The sequence below is a fragment of the Halyomorpha halys genome, unplaced genomic scaffold (genome assembly GCF_000696795.3).
Source record: "Halyomorpha halys isolate HHAL.00 unplaced genomic scaffold, Hhal_1.1 Scaffold604.1, whole genome shotgun sequence".
Classification (NCBI taxonomy): domain Eukaryota; kingdom Metazoa; phylum Arthropoda; class Insecta; order Hemiptera; family Pentatomidae; genus Halyomorpha; species Halyomorpha halys.
In genome coordinates, this window is record NW_027105224.1 from 333,354 (window position 1) to 354,895 (window position 21,542).

Consider the following 21,542-nt stretch of genomic DNA (forward strand, 5'->3'; position numbering starts at 1 on the left):
CTGCATACCCTAAGTTTTCACCACGTTTCACCTGAGAGTTAAAAGCAAGAGGCTTTGGTATACCTATAAACTGTATACCTATAATTTGTTAACATTTTTGAATAAATTCATTGGAGAAAGATAGGTACAAATTTTAGCTTTCAAATGGTTTGGGTACGTGGGAGTAATTTTTAAAAAATATTCCTCCTTTACTTAATTATCAAATTCTTTCATAGTTTATATTCATCTATTAATTATTACTGGTAATAGTGATGATTAAGTATTTAACTAAAGAAATTTTATATTTCTTTTTCAATAAAAGAAATTTTAGAGGAAGAGTTTTTGAAAATTCGGCATTTTGAGCCCCCTTTAAACTATTTCAAAGAGGATAAGATTTAGCTGATATAAAAACCATCTAATTTTTTATTGATACCAGTTCAATGAGAAGAGCTGAGGTGTCTTTCTGTTGAAAACTCTGATTCAATATTTTTCATTATCGCATTACTACATCTTACGTTTTTTGTTTGTTGGTCAGATATACAGGTGTAAAAATTACTTTTATATTGTTGAGCGTACGTATTGGAGGTAAGAAAAAACAATAATCAAAGTCATAAAACTTTGGAAACGTTAAAAACAAAAATTATAGTTTTATTTTATTGATTAATTTCAAGATCCGCCGGGATTCACTTTGACTTTTGGAGAGCAAATAGATGTTTGATACAATGTTTCTAAAGAAATTTGCTACCAATTCAGCTGCGTACAATGTAAGTTTTTCAGTAATGATCGAGATTGACTGTAGGAAATACTAGGTGAAAATGCAGTGATCGATTTTGTTCTTTCTTATATTACAGATGCCATCAACATCATTAGTTTGGTTATACTGGAATTTCCCATCGTTGGATTTGTATAGTCACGTATTAGTGCCGAGATATAAATTTAATCTTTGTTTTTTGAACTTCTGTAACTCCTAAATTTACGATTTGCCCCACTGTGCGCCTTGGTATTCCTTTAGTAAAAAGCCACCGGAGACCACTTATTTGCTGTATTTCTTGTTGTCCTATTCTTGCCTTATATGGAATAATCTCATCTCATTTTACGGTAGTACTCTAGATTGGGTTTACATAGTGACAAGTGAGATAACTTTAGAACTGTCTGTAAAGGAGTCAAAGTTACCTTACTACCCTGTTTATTTAAAAGTAGCTACATTCTATGGTACTAACATTGAAATACAGATTTGTTTTTCAAGTTTTACCACAACTATATATGTTTTTATAAGTTAGTAAAAGATGAAAAATGTTTTTTTAATGATATTCATTGTAGCGCCTCTGTTTATTCGCCCTTAGCATGAAATCGGAATTGTAATAAACACATACTCTTAGTGTGTAAAAAGACGTAGTGGCCGTTCGGAAAAATGAAATTGGCCAATGATGCTCATTTGATTCTCAAATTTCCTTCCTTCAGGATATTTAATTGGAACGGTTTGTCAAGCCAACTAGCACAATATCTTATCATTTATCTTTCCATTACAAAGTAGGCTTCGATTTAGCAATTACCAATCCCCATGGATTGGTATGAACTGTTTCATCAACTCAATCCAAATTAGATGGTAACTCCATTGAGTTTTTAATACTACAAGACCCTTTTCCTTGTCACATTCAAGGCAGGAATGGCTTGGAACTAGAGATGCGACATCGATAAAAAAACATCTATGTTAAAAAAACATCGATATTTTTTTTAACCATTTCAGTAACATAAAGACTGTTTTAAAGACTACGCATGATCCGGCCAGTCAGGAGTGCTTTTTCAATCAACCAATAGGACATGGACTCCAAAAAACATCAATGTTTTAAAATATCGGTGCTCACAATACATTACCCAAAAAACATCGATGTTTTTGAACAACTATTTTAGAAACATAAGGTCTGTTCCAACGATCGCGCATACTACGGCCTGTCAGAAGTGGGTTTTGAAACTAAGAATCCGACATCGACTACAAACAACATCGATGTTTTTAAAATATCGTTGCTTACAAGACATTACCTAAAATACATCGATGTTTTTGAACATCCATTTGAATAACATAAGGTCTGTTCCAACGACCACGCATTCTAGGGCCTGTCAGAAGTGTTTTTTAAACAAAGAATCCGACATCGACTACAAAAAACATCGATGTTTTTAAAATATCGTTGCTTATGATACATTATCCAAAATACATCGATGTTTTTGAACAACTATTTTCGAAACATAAGGTCTGTTCCAACGGCTACCATGCTCAGGCCAGTCAGAAGTGCTTTTTGTATCAAAGAATGGGACATCGACTACAAAAAACATCGATGTTTTAAAATATCATCCCTTACAATACATTACCCAAAATACATCGATGTTTTAAAATATCGTTGGTTACAATACATTATCCAAAAAAAACATCGATGTTTTTGAACAACTATTTCAGAAACATAAGGTCTGTTCTAACGACTACCATGCTCAGGCCAGTCAGAATGAGTGATAGTTGGAACAAACCTTATGTTTCTGAAATAGTTGTTCAAAAACATCGATGGTTTTTGGATAATGTATCGAAAGCAACGATATTTTAAAGACATCGATGTTTTTTTGTAGTCGATGTCCTATTCTTTGATACAAAAAGCACTTCTGACGCCGTAGAATGCGTGATCGTTAGAACAGATCTTAAGTTCCTGAAATGGTTGTTCAAAAACATCGATGTATTTTGGGTGATGTATTGTAAGCAACGATATTTTAATATTGAGCATTGATATTTTAAATATTGATGTTTTTGTAGTCGGTGTCGGATTCTTTGTTCCAAAAATCACTTCTGATAGCCCGTAGAATGCGTGATCGTTGGAACAGACATTATGTTACTCAAAGGGATGTTCAAAAACATCGATGTTTTTTTTGACAAATTGCATTTTTTTTTTGGCAAAAACCACTTCCGACTGACGGAAGTATACGTAGTCGTTGGAACAGACCTTATGTTACTGAATAGGTTTTTCAAAAACATCGATGTATTTTTGGCAAAGATTTTTATGCAATGATATTTTAATATTGAGCTATTATTAATATCTATTTTAAAACATCGATGTCTAGTCGTAATTTATCTTTATTACGTTGTTAGCGTGATGGTTGGAGGTCCTTTTTTATCCCACCACATTGTTTATACTGTAAATTTTTTGTTTTCATTTAGTTACTTTTGGGAAAAAAAAAAATGAAAAATTGGGACAAACGTAAAACATCGATGTTAAAAAAACATTGATGTTTTCAAAACATCGACAACGATGTCGCATCCCTACTTGGAACTGTGAAGATATATAGAGGTAAGTGAGTGTAGAGCGTAGTGATATTTTACTGTGTTGGTTATGTTATGATCAACATTAAAGAACACCTCCCTACTCCCACTGTACTCACATTGGGAGCAAGGTTGAAAGAATGTTGATAAACATAACATAATAACAATTACCTTGGCCTGTCGAGTATTTCTTAATTCATTTACTGTATTGTTTATTGTCAATACATCGTTTTCTTTTTATTTATGGGCTAATAAAACGTGCAGTCTTATTATTACAATTGGTAAGATATTATGACTTTTACAATCAAAAAGATTAAATTTATGTTAAACCAAATAATACTCATTAAAATCATGCGCAATACCAAATAATAATTGCTAAAATCATTTTCAAATTTACGATCTTATACATAATAAAAGACGAAATCGAAGTGAAGAAAAAGGAAAATAAAATTGTCCAGTCGCCTCTCCATTTTTTTTTTTTTATCCGATTGCATGATTATAGGCACTATCTTGTTCGCTTTGGAACCAGTTTCAAATGCAAATAGATTTGAGGTAAATGGATTATATGCTGTGAAGTGAATAGATATGTTAATATATTCAAAGAGAAAAATGTCAGAGAATTGGTTTCGAAAAAGAAGAAAGAAGGAAGGAAAGTAGAAACGTTCCTTTATTTTAAAAATAGATTTGGAAAATTCCAAGACAAGGCCTTATCGCTCTCAGATTCTAGTACCTTTGTAGCTAACCAATCAACCTATCGCGAATTCAAGCATTATCAGGACAGAAGAAGATAAAATTATATATCAATGCATACAAGAGAAAGTACATTTCAAATCAATATCATAAGAAAGATAATAAGTATACTTTGAAATCTCTTGGAGTTACGTGAAATATATGGCTCGTTTATTGTCTATACAATTGATGTGATTTCTGGTCTCCATTATATTTTACTTTTCTAATTTCAGCCCCACTCAAGGGTAATAGGTATTAGGGATGTATGTACACCAGCATAGCATATATACATATTCACTAAAAAGTAAATAAAAAAAACTAGGATAATTGAGTTAAATAATAGAAAATGAGAAAACAACTGATGTAAACAATTAAAATAAAGTACATAAAATATAGAATACAATCGTACCTGAATACAACATTTACATTCTACCCAGGGAATCCCGAATCAAGCCCTGCCACCCAAATGTGACTGGTATTGAGCGCCACTAGGAGACAAGGTATTAGTTTTCTAATGATTTCTCAATTGCAATACCAATAAGTTGATTTTTAGTATGTACGATATAATTGTTATTTTTTCCTAAACTTGTTTGTTAATAGATATTACAATCTCGGGTAATAAATAATAGATATGAAAGTATACGTACATTCTCACTTAAAAATATGAATATCTAGTGATTTGATGTGTTTTGAAGGCGTAAATCGCCAAAAAAAACTTTGTGTGCTAACGGTGCAGTAAATCGGACAGATGTAAAGAGCTAACTCGTTCTAGAATTTTATTATCTGTAAGAATCCGTAGTTGATTTTGATCCATTTACTTCCATGACAGGCATTTGTAAATAATTATAGCCAAATTGTCAAATAACGGCCGCCCGAGGATACACAAATAATGATAATGGATTCTTATTGGGAATAGATTTTCGTAGGGTTAGTTTGATTTTTGCCACCATATGGGAGCGGTTTGTCCAAAAACGTACAAAATCGTTCGCGCTTTTTTGTGATAAATTTTTAAACATACTGTATGGAACATTGTTTTATATTAGAAGTGTTTTTGTGTATGTCTTGTGGAATTTTATAACTTTTTATCCAAACACACTCAGACCTGAGCCGGAATTCTATCTTTAGCTGTGAACTACGTATTTATAGAATCGTGCAATATTAAAAATCTATTTAATGAAAAGGAACAGAAAACCTGAACGGATTAACTCCCTCTCCTTCCATAAAATACAGCCATGCACCGAACCGGTTGTTTCATAATATTAAAGAGCAAGAAGGGCACTGTCTGGATTAAGTAAAATAAAATAAAATTTAAGTAGGCAAACTTGTGCTTGAAAATTGTAATACATCCTATGCACTTTAAAATAAATAAACAATTTAAACGTAAATTGTAATATATTATGTTCTAAAGTATGATTCATTAATTTCAATCTTAATAAATGATAAGGATTAAGATCTAAAAGTATTGCTTTCGAAATTAGATATTACTTTTACCATATTAATAGTTGCAGTAAGGAACTGCTTCGCGGCATGAAAACGTTGGCAGTAAAAAAGCTTCGTAAGCTGCGCGGCTCAATGATTTCCACTCCTGTTTAGAAAGCTCGACTTTCTCTACTGTGGCGACATGAGTAATCAAAATGTGACTGAAAAGTTCCCAACTCTCGAAATGGACTTAACGAGAAATTCTTGTGGCATCTGACACGTCTTGAAGTATATAAATAACTTGGAATAAGGCAATTTGCTTGAGCTATAATGTTTTTGCCAGCTAATACTGAATTTTACTCCGACATTATCAGCAATTATTAGGTATGATAAGTTATGGGTAAAAAGTTTGCGTTCAAATCTGTTTAATTAGTAAAAATAATATAAACTAGAGTGTAATCTTGGTAATGGGAACTTCGGTACTCTGGACAGCCCAGTAAACTTAACTGGCGTTAAAAAAAGGTTACTTTTTTTGAGAAAACTCAACAGGTGATAAGATTTCTGTAACCAAATCAAAGTGTAAAGGACATTTTTGGCCAGTGACCAGCAATGTTATAAGACTCACTGTACCTGAGCGAAAAAAAAAATACGTCTTCTTTTAAAAAGATTAATTTTTTAAAACTTTAAATTGTTAAAAAACTTTACAATTATTGTTGAATTTTTTTACACCATTTTTCTTAATACTTTCTTTAATCTGAACTTTTCAATAATCCGAACACCCCCAGCTGCAGTAAGTTCGTATTACCGAGATTACGCTGTACATTTATTTATGACTAATCTGGTATTTTAAGAAATGGTAAGGTGTTACATAGAACCTGTTTTCAGAATTACTTTTCTATCAAACTTTTATTATTTTATTTATATAGATTTATAACAGTATTTCAAAGATACTATTATAGAATATGATACTAAGATAGAATGAGTAGGGATGAGATTTTTGTCTGATAAATATTGAAAATACATATATAAATAAATGTTTATTTTTATATAAATATGTAATTAAAATGTAGAAATATTTGGTATAAAAACAAAATTAAATATTAAAATTGAACTTCAAAAAGCCTGAAATAAACACAACACGCTATACAACTTAGTAATTTGTTAAAATAAGTTATTAAAAAAGAAAAAAAAAGTTTAATTTTAATGGTTATTCTAATTCACCATCTTCATTTCTCTCGTCAATATATTTGCTATTGAGAAACACTTCTTAAGTTTTCCAAAACAAATCGTCTATTGTTTCGTAAAATTGATGTTTATTTATAAGAAAAATACAAAAACAAAAAATAGTGGAATATTAAAAAATATGTAAGATTATATGTTAAATATGTGCTTAAATTGTACTTATAAAAAAATGTAAATATGGTAAAGTATTAAAAAATATGTTAATTATGATTGATAAAATTATTACGAAATGTTAGTGAGAAGCATAAGAATATATAGATATGAATATAAAAAAAGATATGTGAAAACATAACCATCCCTAATAATATATAACTATAAATATCTTATATAAAAAATTAAGATTTGTGGTATTTCCGGAGGCTACATATCTTTCAGTCGTCTCGGATGATTGTCTGTAATCGAATGGGGAAAAAAGTTGGGAACTGATGGATTTGAGCGAGTATGGAGTGTGTAATGGAACGGTCGGAATCTATTTCAGTACTAATCAGTTACATATGGTACATTAAGGGCATTATGCATTATCGATTTGTTCACATGCTAGCGGTCGTTGGTATATATTAAAATTTCTAATTTTTTTTTTCTATACAAAATTTTGTTTTACCACAGGAACCATGAGGATAAATATTTTTTCAATCATAGAACTCTTAATGAATGTATTATTATCTTCGAGCAGTCATACAGTTAAAAAAAAATAGGATGTGGTCAGAGTAATATCTTATCAAATCTAAATCAGACCTCCAAAACACTATGGTGTAACTGCTCGCCAAGCCGACCACACGATATTTATTTTTTAAATCAAAATAAAAACCACATTTTATAAATTAATAAACATACGGTTTTTTTAAATTTATTGTTTTGAACTGATTTACTTTGTATGTGCCTCTGTGGAACAATATTGCTATCTGATTCAAGTTAGTCATAAAAAGGAAGCTACTGTTTTATGAGACGTCTGCACGGTCGGGTAGTTCTGTTATTCCATGTGTTATTTGGATTTGGATTGACATGAAATATTTCAATTGTTGACCTCGGCAGACGACCAGAAGTTTATTTTATATAAGGAAAACTCTTCAAGTTTGGTTAGAGATAAGGAAGACTCTTCAAGTTTGGTTAGAGTTAAGGAAGACTCTGCAAACTATTATTCTCATAGGTGTTATAAATGTGGATTCGAGGTAGAAAAAAATCTTTTGAAACGGGGGTAGGAAGCCACCCCTATACTATCATTTTCACTAAGAACAGGAAGACGTTCATGCTAGATTTGTTGATAATGAGTCACCTTTAGAAAAGTTTTATATTTCAGGAGCAGACAAACAGATGTTTATTATTCCTTACTAGAAATTAAGTCAGATTTATGATAAAGTATTTAAAATGATCTTCTTAGGAAACTTATTCGTGATCTCAGCTTCACGTTTTTCGAAAAAGATGCTTTTGAAAACTGTAACTCGGATACTAGTAAACGTAAATAGCTAGGGTTCAATTTTAGTAAATTTACTCAACCTTAAAAAGTTATGTACAATTGTAGGAAGATAGTCCAAGTGGTGGTCAATAAAGGTATTAAACTAGTAGTAGAAAACTATTTATGATACAGGTTAATGATATTATTATTATGTTCTACGCAAGACCTTAGGCATATAAAGGTAACCGGTTAAAGGTAAACAGTATTTCTTACTGATGTAAAAAAAATAACAAGTCACTATCACATTCAAAATATTTTTAAAAAAAGGTAAATAAATGTAAAAGCTCGGATAGTTCTGGTTATTCCATGTGTCATTTGGATTTGGATTAACATTAAAAATTTCAATTGTTGACCTCGGCAGATGAGCAATTTTATTTTATACAAGGAAAACTATAGGATTATGGTTGATTTTCCATTCCATGCTTCTTACTTAATTTTCATTTCTAAAAACTCAAATGTTACCACTGTCTCACAGTCGGTTAAAGAGCAAGTTTGTTTCACTGTGTTCCAACATTTTTAATTCAAGTTAGTTTCTCTAAGTGGACAAAGACACTACATAAGGCTATTGGCATTTAAAGGGAACTATGCATTACGACTTTTAACGATATATCTTACTGGTTATTATAATTATAATTATTTATAACTGTGAATCAGTGAGAAGCACATACAAGATAATATGTGTAAACAACAAAACATTACAATTAAAAAATTAGGTTTTTTACATGATTTAAATTTATAAATAACTGTTAATAATGACAAGGATGAGTGTAATAAACGTTGCCAAGTACGAAACGAGTCGCTAAAATAACCCGGGGGAGGTTTTCGCTCATAATGGGAAATAAACATCAATATTTTTCTATTATTTCATCTGTTTTGTTTACCTTCCATTTACCCTTTGATGTTGTTATTGCTTTTTTATGTCATTCCCCCTTTTACCTTTCCCCCTATACCCAGTTTTGTTTTGCTGTGGTCTCCTCGCAACGGAAGATTAAGCATTTCTCTCACCAGTAAACTCCTAACGTGATATCTTTTTTTTCTCACTTGAGCATTTTGCTCACCTGGACGCCTCTTGCGTTTCCTATTTTAAATCATGAGCCGAAGCAAGAAGATCTTAGATCTTTTACGAAATTTGGATTCTTCAGCCCTTGATGGTAGAGCTAAAATTTGCAATGTCAATTTCAAATTTTATTGAAAGTAATCGTAAAGATTTTTGTCATCACCACGTCTCATTATATATAATAAAAAGTACAAATGGTCTACCATGAGCTAAATAATCACGGGACATCTCTCAGGTGACAAAAAAATAGGACACTCCTGCCGGGGTAAGCCATCTGAAAGATCTTGAATCAATAATTAAAAATCTAAAATAAAAGTGTAATATTATAACATTATAATATAATAAATAAACCAAGATATTACTTTGATTTGTTGTTGTTATGCCATATATTTTCTTGGCCGTGACTACTTTGCTGACCACTATGAAAGTGGTTGCAATTTCTCATCCTACTATGGGTAGTTCATTAGACTTCAATAGTTGGTAAAAGTGAACTTCGTCATCATCGTCAATTACTGATGGTGAGATTTTGTAGTTGGGGGAGTTGCAGCATTGTCTGGATTTAAAGAAAATCCCTTTCTCTCAATGAGTTTGAAATGGCTAGGTAAGGGGTAACCAAAAAAAAGTAAAAACTACCGATGGCAAAGTGATGTCGAATTGTTGATCACAACAGTTCTGGTATATGGAAGAAAACTCCAGATCAGTCTTACGGTAAAAGCAGACTCTACTACTGAATTTATTATAGTATTACTTTTTTCGCTAAAGTTAAAGTTCAGGAATTATATGTGAAAACCAAAAAAATAAAATAAAATAAAAACGAGGTGATTTAGCTTCCAGAAAATCTCTTCAAGTTCAAGTTTCAAGCTATTTTTTCGTCCCCATTTATTAAAGGGAAAAATTTATTACCACTCCTTTTTTACAAGTCTCGGCGTTATTTCTAAAACTAGTTGCTTTTTTACATGTTTCCTTTTATTTAATACAATTCTTTATAAATTTGATTTTGTATTAATAGATTGATACTGTGTGAAACCCATACACAACGGAGTGTGTATTGGTGTTTAGTGTGCAATTTGCAGTTAGCGAAAGAGTATAGGGTAAAAATTCGTTAATTGCATTGGAGTCTTATCAAAGTTTTTGTAACTGATAACAATATTTTTTTGTTATTCATTGTTATTATTTCATTTTTGGGTCGGCCTGGTCGACTTTACATGATTATCATAACATAATTTTTAACAGTTGATAATGTGGAGGTTAAGTCTTGTTTAAAAGACACCTTCACTATTTATACTATTATAATCATTGAACAATTACAAATAATAAAATTCAGTTATAAATAAAAAAAATAATAGTTATATAATTAAAAATGAAAGATAAAATAACAAATGATATAGAGTTAATAAAATAAATAATTAACTTATACTGAAGAAATAATTTTAGTAAAAAAAAAGAAAAAAGAAATAAATTATTACGATGAAGGTACTTTACTGCCTACAAGAACCCTGGCCTCATCAACCACAGCTAAGCATTGCCCACGATCCCTTGCTCTATCTTTCAACATGTAACCGCCTTAGATCCTCCTCCACATTGTCCAATCATCTGATCTGGGGACGTCCCTTTTTCCGCTTTCCATCTGGTTTCCCTTATAGCATCTACTTCCCTACTTCCATATACCTGGATGTTCTTTGATCGCGCATCCTCTCTACGGGTTCCATCCATCTTAATTATCCGAGACTCCTTCTCATATCCTTCTCAATGCCTTTCTTTCCCAGACGTTGGGCATCCGTTTCGCTTTTCTTGGCAAGGGCCATGAAAAAATAAATTTTAAAAATTAAATGAAATAAAATAATAATAAAAATAAATTAATACAGAGTTTGTATTTGGATTGTCAACATTGTAAGCCACTGCATTTCTAAGTGCTGGTAAATGGGAGCAGATTTTTTTAACCAATTTTTTGATAAAACCATCCATCAATTGCACTTTTAGTTCGCGATGTAACCAGGTGGATAAGGCTATAATCTCCTGGAAGTGTTCATATTTTTTTTCACATTTTCATTATCACTCCTAAACTTCCTCCCATCATCAATTCATGTTAACACTAGCAATGATAATACATGGCTGCTTTATACTTTTTATATTATAATAATAACTTAATCTTCCGGAGTTTCATATTAAGTATGCTTGAGCGTTTGTAGTCATTTTTGTCATAATACTGTGGAGTCTTTTAAATAGAACTTAATCTTTGTTCATTTTAACAAAATTATATTTTTGGGAAGCCCTCAGGGTATTTCCTCTAAAAATGACAACATGCGCTTAAGCAAGTTTTAGGCAGTCTTATGCTCCTTTATATAGCTATCTTTTTCCATCCAAATCTTCTAATCATATAATCAAAATAGAGATGAAACGTTTGCTAAAAAACACACATAATGTACTGCTACTTGGGTTTAGATATTTTGGAATGATATTTTCAACAGTTTTTTCTTCTTCTTTCTTAATAAAGATGTGGAGAACTGTCAGATACTTTACTGTCTTCAAATCGGTTAGGTTTTGTAATGTAATAATAGAATAAAAAGTTGGTATTTATCAATCTATTTCACTACTGGATGTTTTAATAGAATAAAGTTAAATAAAATTTGATGAAAGGAATGAATGAGGCAGGAACGCTTAGGTTGCACTATAGAAAGATGTCAAGGCCATCTAGTTCCCAAGAAATGCTGATTTCTATATACAATCAGTATAAAACAATTCTAATATTTATGAACACTCACAAACTCCAAGCAGCCATTCGTCATCTATAACTGCAGATAAGGTTTTTTTTGTTGAATGAATTTAAGTTTTATTATATAGTTTTTTTTTTTTCCTTATTAAACACCAAAAATGAAATTACACACCCTAAAGCTTTTCACTGAATTTTGTCCCAGTTTGTTTTTATTATTTTGGGTTCATAACGTAAAGTAAATTCTCAGAATATGTAATTTACCTCACTTGATAAAACCAAGGGTAAATTCGACCTTTTAAGTTAAAGGTTCATTTTCAATCTTTAATGTTCGTTTTCAATTTTCTTTTCTTCGTTCCATGCTTCAATGAAAATTTATAAACGAATAATAATAAAGTAGAATGAGATTTGATTTTTTCTTATAAATTTATTAAATTTAATCATTTCATTAATTATTTGTCAATTGTATTTAATGCAGGAATTTCAAACGTTAAGTATGATTTATTTATTTACACCCATCATTTATTGATTCATTTCTTGTAAAATAAAGCTGAACTATATACGTAATTTTACAAGAAATAAAATCTCCAAACAGCTTCACGAATTAAATAAAATAATAATAATAAATTAAAAACAAATAATGTACACCAATTATTTATTTTTAATCTATGGTAGTCGGATATTTTCAAAAGCCACATGTAATTGAAAGTAAATATTTCGAAACTTTATTTATTGAATTGACGTACAATAAAATCAAATATAGTATCACTGTGTCATATTATATTCGTAATATCTAATGACAATCTTTAGTCAATTTTTATTAATTAATTAAAGCTGCCCGTAATAATTATGGTTGGTTATTTCGACCTCGTAATATTCATAACGCTTCATTGTGGAATACAAAGATTTAAAGCAATGGGTTTTAATTAAAATCGAAAATTTACTTTCTTTATGTCAGGATATTTTGATTCCGGTATGAAATACAATCATACAAAAATCTTTTACAGTATTTGAGAATACCCGATTCTCTGTCATCTATAGTAAAACCTATTTATCAGAGTCTTTTTTAATAAATATCAAATTAAAATTTTAATGAGAGACGCACTTGAACCACGAAAAGCGGCATGGGGCTCTGGAAGTAACATTTACCCACCATTGGCCTAGTGGCTGCCCCTCACCAGATTCCTGGTGACAACGGTTCTGGTAACAAACCTAGCAAGAAAAGAACTAGAAGGAATGCAAACCAACATGACAAGATGTCTTTCGACACGAACAAATTACAGATGGATAAAAAACTGTTTAGTTTCTTCAACGATAAGTTACTGAAGACTTCCCTATAATGTTATGGCTTGGATAAAAAAAAACAGAGAAATATTTTTTAACCGGAAACAAGCTGTTTTAGTGTACATATATAAGAGAAATGTGGTTTTAGTTTGTGTAGGAGCAATATTAGTTAAAACTGTTTCATATTTTTATACACAAGAATATGATTTATAACAATATGTGGAGGTATATAATTGAAGCAATCTAATAGTCTTCTCTGACCTTATCTTTGATCACATTGCTGGGTGTGATAGATATTTTATAAAATCAAACATGTACCAGCACGCATGATATGCTTGATTTCATTCATTAAATTGAAACATAGGATGAGAGAAGTAATTATCGTAAATTGCGAAGAGAAAGTTGAGACTTGGTACACACCACCAATTAGGAGATGGGCTACGTGGAGATCTGTCAGCTATTACTTCAAACTGATAACTGTTGACCAGATGGAAAACTCAAGTGGATGATACTCGTTCGTACCCTATTAAATGAACATAAAATATTTATTGACAAGTTCATTGCAGAGCGGTGAGTATAGCAAAACACATCAATAAATATTAACTTATTTTAATGTGTTTTAGTTTAAGTTATAGGCCCGTATCAGGGATGAGACAAAAATAACTATTATGGAATAAAATCTATAGTGTAATAATAATAAATAACAAACAATTTGAAAATAAGAAAATTATTATAATGTCTGAAAATTGTATTTTTGGATTGAAATGGAAAGAAACTCTATCATTGTTTATTTTTCGGTACTTATGATTATAATATCTGATCATATTCTGTTTTACTAGGTAATTCTTTTCGCTTATATAACTTCTGTATTTTATTCTATTATTTTTACTTCTTTTATTTTTTTAAAATATATATTCTGCTCTATCTTTTATATCATATTCTTTTTTTCGTTAAATTTTTGTCATTTGGATTTTGATTTCTCATACGATTTTATATGTTATAAAAATTTTCATATTTCTATATTTCCATACTGTTTGTCACGTTTAATTTTTTTCTTTTTACATTAATCGTTATTTTACTTCATGTTGGTTATTATCTTGTTTTGCTTAGGTCTGTAAAGGTCCTCATATTAAAGTAAGCATATACTTATCAGTGCGTCTTTCATTCCTGACCACACCTTCTGACCAATTTATCCTTGAATTAGTTTTATGGTCAACTATACTTTCACCACTAGATAATCACTGGAGAAATAATTTCTGAATTCGATAAATGATACTGTTTTAACAATATAAGATCTTTATACTTGCATTTGTAAACCTATTTTGAAACATCTTTACTCTTTATTATCATTTATAGATAATTGACCGCCTGTGAATCAGGAGATGGCCCGGATTACGGTCAAGAAAAACAATTAAGAAATTGTTTCAACTATTTATTAATAGCTAACGTTTCGACTTACATTGCAGGTCTTCATCAAGGCTTTCTGTGACTGGTGGAGGTGTTAAGAATCAATAAACAAAAAATAATCAACAAGACCTACAATGTTATTAATAATTAATAAAAATATAATTTTCATTTTATCCATCTCCTGAATTACTTTCATACTGAAAAAATAGTTTTATTACTTTGTAATTTGCACTCTCAGCAATCTTTTACTTTTGAAACATTAGAGAAGGAAAAACCATACTGATATCCCTATCTCTCCCGATACGTTCCTGGCAGCATTTTCCGATGATAACGTTTATCTTCGACTTATCATCTCATTCTTATTCTGTAACAGCCTCATCCAAGCTCCAAACACACCTCTCCCAGACCGAACAATAGTGCAACCGATGGTGGATAAAAGTTAATGAATCCAAATGCATCTATGTAAATTTTACCCTCCACCTTTAGGTAACTCTGTCCTCCTATTTTATATAATAACATCCTACTGCCTAGATCCAGCACAATGCGATATCTTTGCTTCATCCTAGACAAAATACTCACATACTTGACTTGAATGATAAGAACTTTTTTTTTTTATGACCCACTTCTTAGTCATTTCTGACATATTGGGGGGGGGGGAAATTTTCATTTCGTGGGACCACCATAGAAATAAAAGTCAACCCCCTAGGATTCGAACCGGCGCCACTGCAGTAGTGAGGTAGTCGCTTAACTCCCTCAGTTGCAAACTGCCATAGCTGATGATTCAGCCAACTATACCAAATAATTAGCAGGACACCTCATTTCTAAATATACTAAATTTAAATCTAATAATTATTAGAAATAATTCCAATTTATAAGACTATCCACAAACCTATCTGTATCTTCGGACTGGAACTGTAGAGGACAGTAAAACATCCATACATCAATCAAGCAATGATATAAAGCAAGGAGATTAAAACATTTTACCATCCTCTATACAAATAATTCTTCGAAAATAATTCTCTTGACTCTTCACCAACCGTAAATGGCATGAAATCTATTTTTAAACCTCGTTTCGGTTACCTGTTAACAACAATTATCCTCACCTAATCCGATCTAAACTTAATTTTCTCTTAAAGGAACTCGGTTGTTAGTAGATGATGCTGTCTATTAACAATCAATAAAAAATGAACGTAACCGTAAACAAATTTTAACAAGTTTTATTTATTATTTTTAAAAAATGTTTACTAGTTATATTTGTTTCGATTCATTATCATTATTGTTTGAAATGCGACAAAATAGATATATGTATTGGTGGATTTATCTTTCAGAACTATGTAACCATTACGTTCTTTTGTTTAATTTTTATAACATCATAACTAGCCAAATTTATTTATTTTATTTTAATTTGTGTGCAGGTTTTAAATTCATTTTATGTTTACATATAGCGTTTTCTTTTGTACTTCTCTTATTTTAAATTTAGATTATTATTTTATTTTTTATCATTAAGTATAATGATCATTATTCTATCATTTAGTGGGAGATCGATGCCGGCTGTGGCAGTAGATAATTATTTTCTGTTTCACTGTAGCCGTGAGTCAGCCCTGTGGGTTCGGAAGCACTTCGTGGTCCACTCAGCCTCATGAAGGGGGTACCCACGATTTGGTAAAGATCTGGCAGTGGAGCTTGATTCTTACCAAATCACCTCCTTGCACAACCGTTGGTCTAGCAACAGCTCTTACAAAGTACTGCACCTTTGACCTGTGTAGGACGACTCTATATTTAATTTTCATTTGTTTATATATATTATATTTATACTTTTAAATGATTTGAGTGTCAATAAGCATAAATGTTATCACTAATACTTGTTTCTCAGAATTGTGGTAAATTTTTATACTTATTAATAAATAATAAATATAAAAAAAGAGGAAAGAATGATCTTGTTCTCGAAAAAATTTATATTTTATTATTTGTTTACGGTTACGTTCATTTTTTATTGATTGTTAATAGACAGCATCGTCTACTAACTACCGAGTTCCTTTCAGAGAAAATTAAGTTTAGATCGGATTAGGTAAAGATAATTGCACAGGTAACCGAAACGAGGTTTAAAAATAGATTTCATACCATTTATGGTTGATGAAAAGTCAAGTAAATTATTTTCGGAGAATTATTTTAAAGAGGATAGTAAAATGTTGTAATCTCCTTGCTTTATATCATTTGCTTATACCGCAGTACCCATTTTATAAACGCTGTGTAAGCAGCATCTCTTCTCCGTATCAGGAGAACAATGAAGAGTTATTGACTTTGTCTATTGTAAGCTATAATCAATTATATGACACTACAGTTAATTATGAATAACTTTTAATATTTCCTTCATAATTTTGAATGCCAATAATTTACCTTAAGCACACACTTTATTATTTAATAAAAATAAATTTGTAATTTACCTATTTATTATTATTATTATTATTTTGGTTTGAATGTGATCAATATTACTTATAGTGTATATATCTCTATTACTTATTCTTGTCAATAAATATTAATTCCAAACATCCAGATACCCTAAGAACTGTTTTGAAATATCCATGAATAATATTTAAATTTACGAAGTATAGCTTATCCAAATTTGATGTGAATCCCGTATTTTACGGTTTTAGGAACGTTTCTTAAATCGCTAAGATGTCGAAAACTAGAAACATATGGTTAAAGCTGGCTAGGAGGGACCCAAAATTATTATCGAATATAAATCATAGATTATATTTTTGAGATGACTTTGCTCTATGTATAATGCAAGATATAAGTTCATTAGATGTTATATTTATTTCAAAAGTCTACTTAAACCGAGTAAAAACGTAATTATTTTGCCTTCCAGTTAGAATGGAGAATTATGTTCGATAGAAAATGATGGACTCAGTGAAAAAAATAATGTAAGCAGACTGTAGTCCGTCTAGATGTGATTGTCCGTCTGAAAGAATATGGTTGTTTACATCACCGTATTAGAATTAGGAATTAACAATATTAGGAAAATATGTAGAATCTGAGCATTAGCAATACATATAGTATTTTTAGTTAATAAACTGTAGTTTAGAATATACTCGCACAGATGTCTTACTATTTCTGATCCGGGTTTGTTGCAAAAACTTTTTCAAATATTAAAGCATCCATTCTCGGCAAATTTTGGATTTTTCTTCCATGAAACCGTTTTCCATGGTTGTTTCTGGAAAAATAATGAAAATTCACTAACAGCAATATACGTTATAATTAAAAAATGTAAAGCGCTAAATCAGTGTTTTTTTATGTCTTAGTAACGTCACATATGGAAACATCGTGGTGGCTAGAGTTTTCTTTCTGTTGATACAAAGATTAAAAATCTTAGTTTTTAAAAGTAAAATTAAAAATCAATCATGTATCTAAATTATCTACCAGATCCGGAAGCAAAAATCCATGGCATAAATATTTTATTGTATGTATGGTGGTACTATTAAGGAATAATTCACCACGAGTGATTGAAGTCAAATTCAAGGATTATTGCGAACAGATACGTTGAGCAGTTGCAAAGAGTGCTAGAGAAACACCATGAAAAAACGTCATTCTTTTATTCGGCAATGCAGGATCACATACAGCAAAAATTCTGCAGCTTGGATAGTCTGTTTTACCACATCCACCTTACTCACCGGATCTTATCCCAACAGACTACCACCTTTTCTGTTCCTTACAAAACATTTTTAATGGAAAAACCTTCAATTCAGAAGAGCAAGTCAGGCAGGCTGCCGAAAAGTTCTTCCAGTCCAAATTTTACGAGGTAGGAATTGATAAACTGCCAGGAAGATGGGATAAGGTTACATCTCTTAATGGAGAACACATAATACAATTTAAGATAAAAACATATTTAATAATGTATCTTTAAGAAACAAGTATGTTTTGTAAATAGTTTTACAAGTCACCAAATGTAGGTACTAAGAGAAAGTACGTGAAGAGATAGAACACCGACTAGGAACAAAAAAAACTTATTCTGAGTGTACCACGTTGAACTTGGTTCCCCTTTCTCAGGTCATTTTTATATTCAGTAGGTAATCGTAAAACTTTTTTTTTTAATTTGTATTGTTTCATATATTAATATATCCTCTCAGATAAGCCATGAGTAACTGTTTCCTGAAAATTTTCAGTTTTGATATATTTATGAAGTATTTATCAAAACTGATAAATAACGATAAAGAATTTATCGTGCCAGGAACTCAAAATATTTCATTTGTTTAGGAGTTTCATTGATCGGAAGTGTGGGAGTGTACCCTATGGCCTGGGACGGTGAATTGATCCGTCGAACCTGTGGTGAATCCGCTGGACGCTATGCTCTTGGGGACTGCTCAGTGAGGTGGGCTTATATACTGGCAGCCATCGCTTGCTTGGATGCTTTCATCTTAGCAACTCTAGCTTTCATACTAGCGACAAGGCATATTAAATTGCAGCCAGAACCGATATATACAACAAATGGTTCATTGTATAAAGGTAAGACTCTTGTATATTTTACCAAATATGTACCATATTTTACGAGCTTCTATGTTTATATGCAAGTGTATATTCATCTCTGTTGGTCATATAAGAGTAATAAGGTTTATTTCACAGTCTGGATTGTATTGTACAAATTCGTTAATATTTTTATAAAATATTCTTATAACCCGAATACATATCATCTGTGGTGAATTGATACAGTCAACCGCAGCAATTTCCTGGAAAGTTCATTGTAGTAGTTATTTGTGCGAAACCCACTAGTAAAGAAAGGACCCTCTCGAGGGATATTACTTCCTCAAAGAATATCATACTTCCTATGAAGTAATATCATACTTAATAACATGATATTACTTCCTCAGAGGTGTAAAATAAGTCTCTGGGCGTTTATGTCACACCAAAACAAATACCATCAAAATTCAACACTGTTGAACTAATTTCTCTAGGTGGCCTCTAAAACGAAAGAACAAGGGTACTCTGAAGAGGCAATTCTTTTACCTGACCCGGAGGCAATGGGCTAACTACCCTCCTCTCTTCAAATCATAATGCTACGAATATACAGAACGGGAGAAACATGTAACTCAATAAAGGTTTTGTGATTGGAAGATCTGGACATACAATGTTCTGGACATACAGCCCTAACTACTGTTCTCGGATCATTCAATTTGCCCCCTGAACAACCTAGTGCTTATAGCACTGTAAGAAATACGCAGGACTTGGAATAATGTATGAAATGGACTTTACAAAATGTGGCTACGAAAAACAAGAAAGGCAAAAAATAAGAAATATATGGTAGAGCATTTTCCAAAATATACTCTTATGTCAAAAGAGGGCATTTGTCCTTAAAACCGTTTGGAGCTCACAAATTTATATGTTAGGAAGTGGTAAATGTTTTTTGGTTGATATTCCCTAATTCTCCACTCAAAGCAGCACATATTCGTGAGAAAAATGAATTCTATAGTGATTTTGAAAGAGTCGTAGATAATTTGCAAAGCGTGAGTTGAGGGTATTCTCATTGGCTTTAATGCTAGAAAAGGTTGAGGAGATGAGATCGGTTCTATTATGATGAAGGGTTGATCAACATCGAAATCGGTTTGGTCAACTATGCTATGTGCCGAGAATCAGTGGTCTGAGGTACGTTTCCTACCGTGAATATTCGCAAAAGCGTGTAGGAAAAACCCAGATAGTAACTCCATCTTTCCCAAACCTACTTACGAATTGCTCATTTTGTGGCGTTCCGGGCTGGTTCCTTTTAAGTTCTAGTGGCTACATATAGGGAAGAAATGAGATATTTTCATTTAATTTTTTAACTATAAACTTATTCACTACAAAAAATTAGTATACACTTCGATAATCAGACCAATTTGGACATATAAAATTGAGCTCTGGGGCTCCACCAAACCATCAAATTCTTCCCGCATCCAATCCTTACAATCCAAAATCCTACGTAAAATCCTTGATGCCCCTTATTACGTCACAAATAAACTCATTCACAAAGACCTTAACATCCCATTCGTTGCAGATTTGACCCAAAACAGATTCGTTTGGGTCTTTTCAAGCGTCTTTTCATTCTAAACTCCTTAACCATCCTAACCCATTAATGCTTAATCTTTCATCCTTAACAATCCCTGATAATCCTCCGAGGCCATCTTCTTTTCGGGACCTTCTAATTTAAATTAATGTTTGAAGTACCACCAATGGGTGGTTCCTTCCCAAGATTTACCTATTGTATTATTTTGTACAGTTGTAAATTACATTAAATAATAATTTAAAAAAAACAAAAAAAAACTATAAACTTCTTAAAATAAAAACCATTTTATACTGACAAAATTGTGTGTCATAGTGTCATGTTTATAACAAAACATAGGATAACATCAATAGCAAGGAGGTTAACATTAAAATTATAGAGCAACCGTTCGTAGTAGATTGTGGGTAAGAAGTTAATCTTAACAATTTTCATAATAAAATTTGTAAAAGATTATCAAATATATTAGCATACTCCTATTTAGCATTCATTTAACTTGGGAGTGCATGTTCTGAATAGATGTTTTAGTGACTTATCGTATATGTTTAATTCTTCTTTCAACACTTTATATTTGAATAAATATGAATCGTAAAAGTACTTTTCCATTACACCAAAATTGACGAACTGTGAATTGTGTAGCAGTTATGTATGTGATTCTTAGAGATTTCAAGCTTAACAGCGTTTTCTATGCACTGCAAATAGTCTTTAGTCTAATAAATAAGTACCAAATATTCTAATTCAATTGATATACGAATTGGAATTTAAAAAAACACATGAAGAGTAACTGAAACACTTAAGATACCTCAACTAAGCAAATTTCGTAGTAGACTTGAAAAATCACTTATTCAGTAAAATGATGTATTTAATTTTTTTTTTCTCTCGAAAATACGAACATTTCCGTAAAATAAATAAATAAATAAATAAATATATATA

At 31.1% G+C, this 21,542-nt stretch overlaps 1 protein-coding gene across 1 annotated transcript in view; it reads left to right on the forward strand.

The window, feature by feature from the left end:
• Tmhs (Tetraspan membrane protein in hair cell stereocilia) overlaps positions 1-21,542 on the forward strand; it is a 66,538-nt gene that overhangs the window by 43,097 nt on the left and 1,899 nt on the right. The window contains exon 2 of the mRNA XM_014426962.3: positions 18,836-19,084. Coding sequence (XP_014282448.1) covers positions 18,836-19,084 — 249 coding nt within the window. The remainder of the gene's footprint in view (positions 1-18,835; positions 19,085-21,542) is intronic.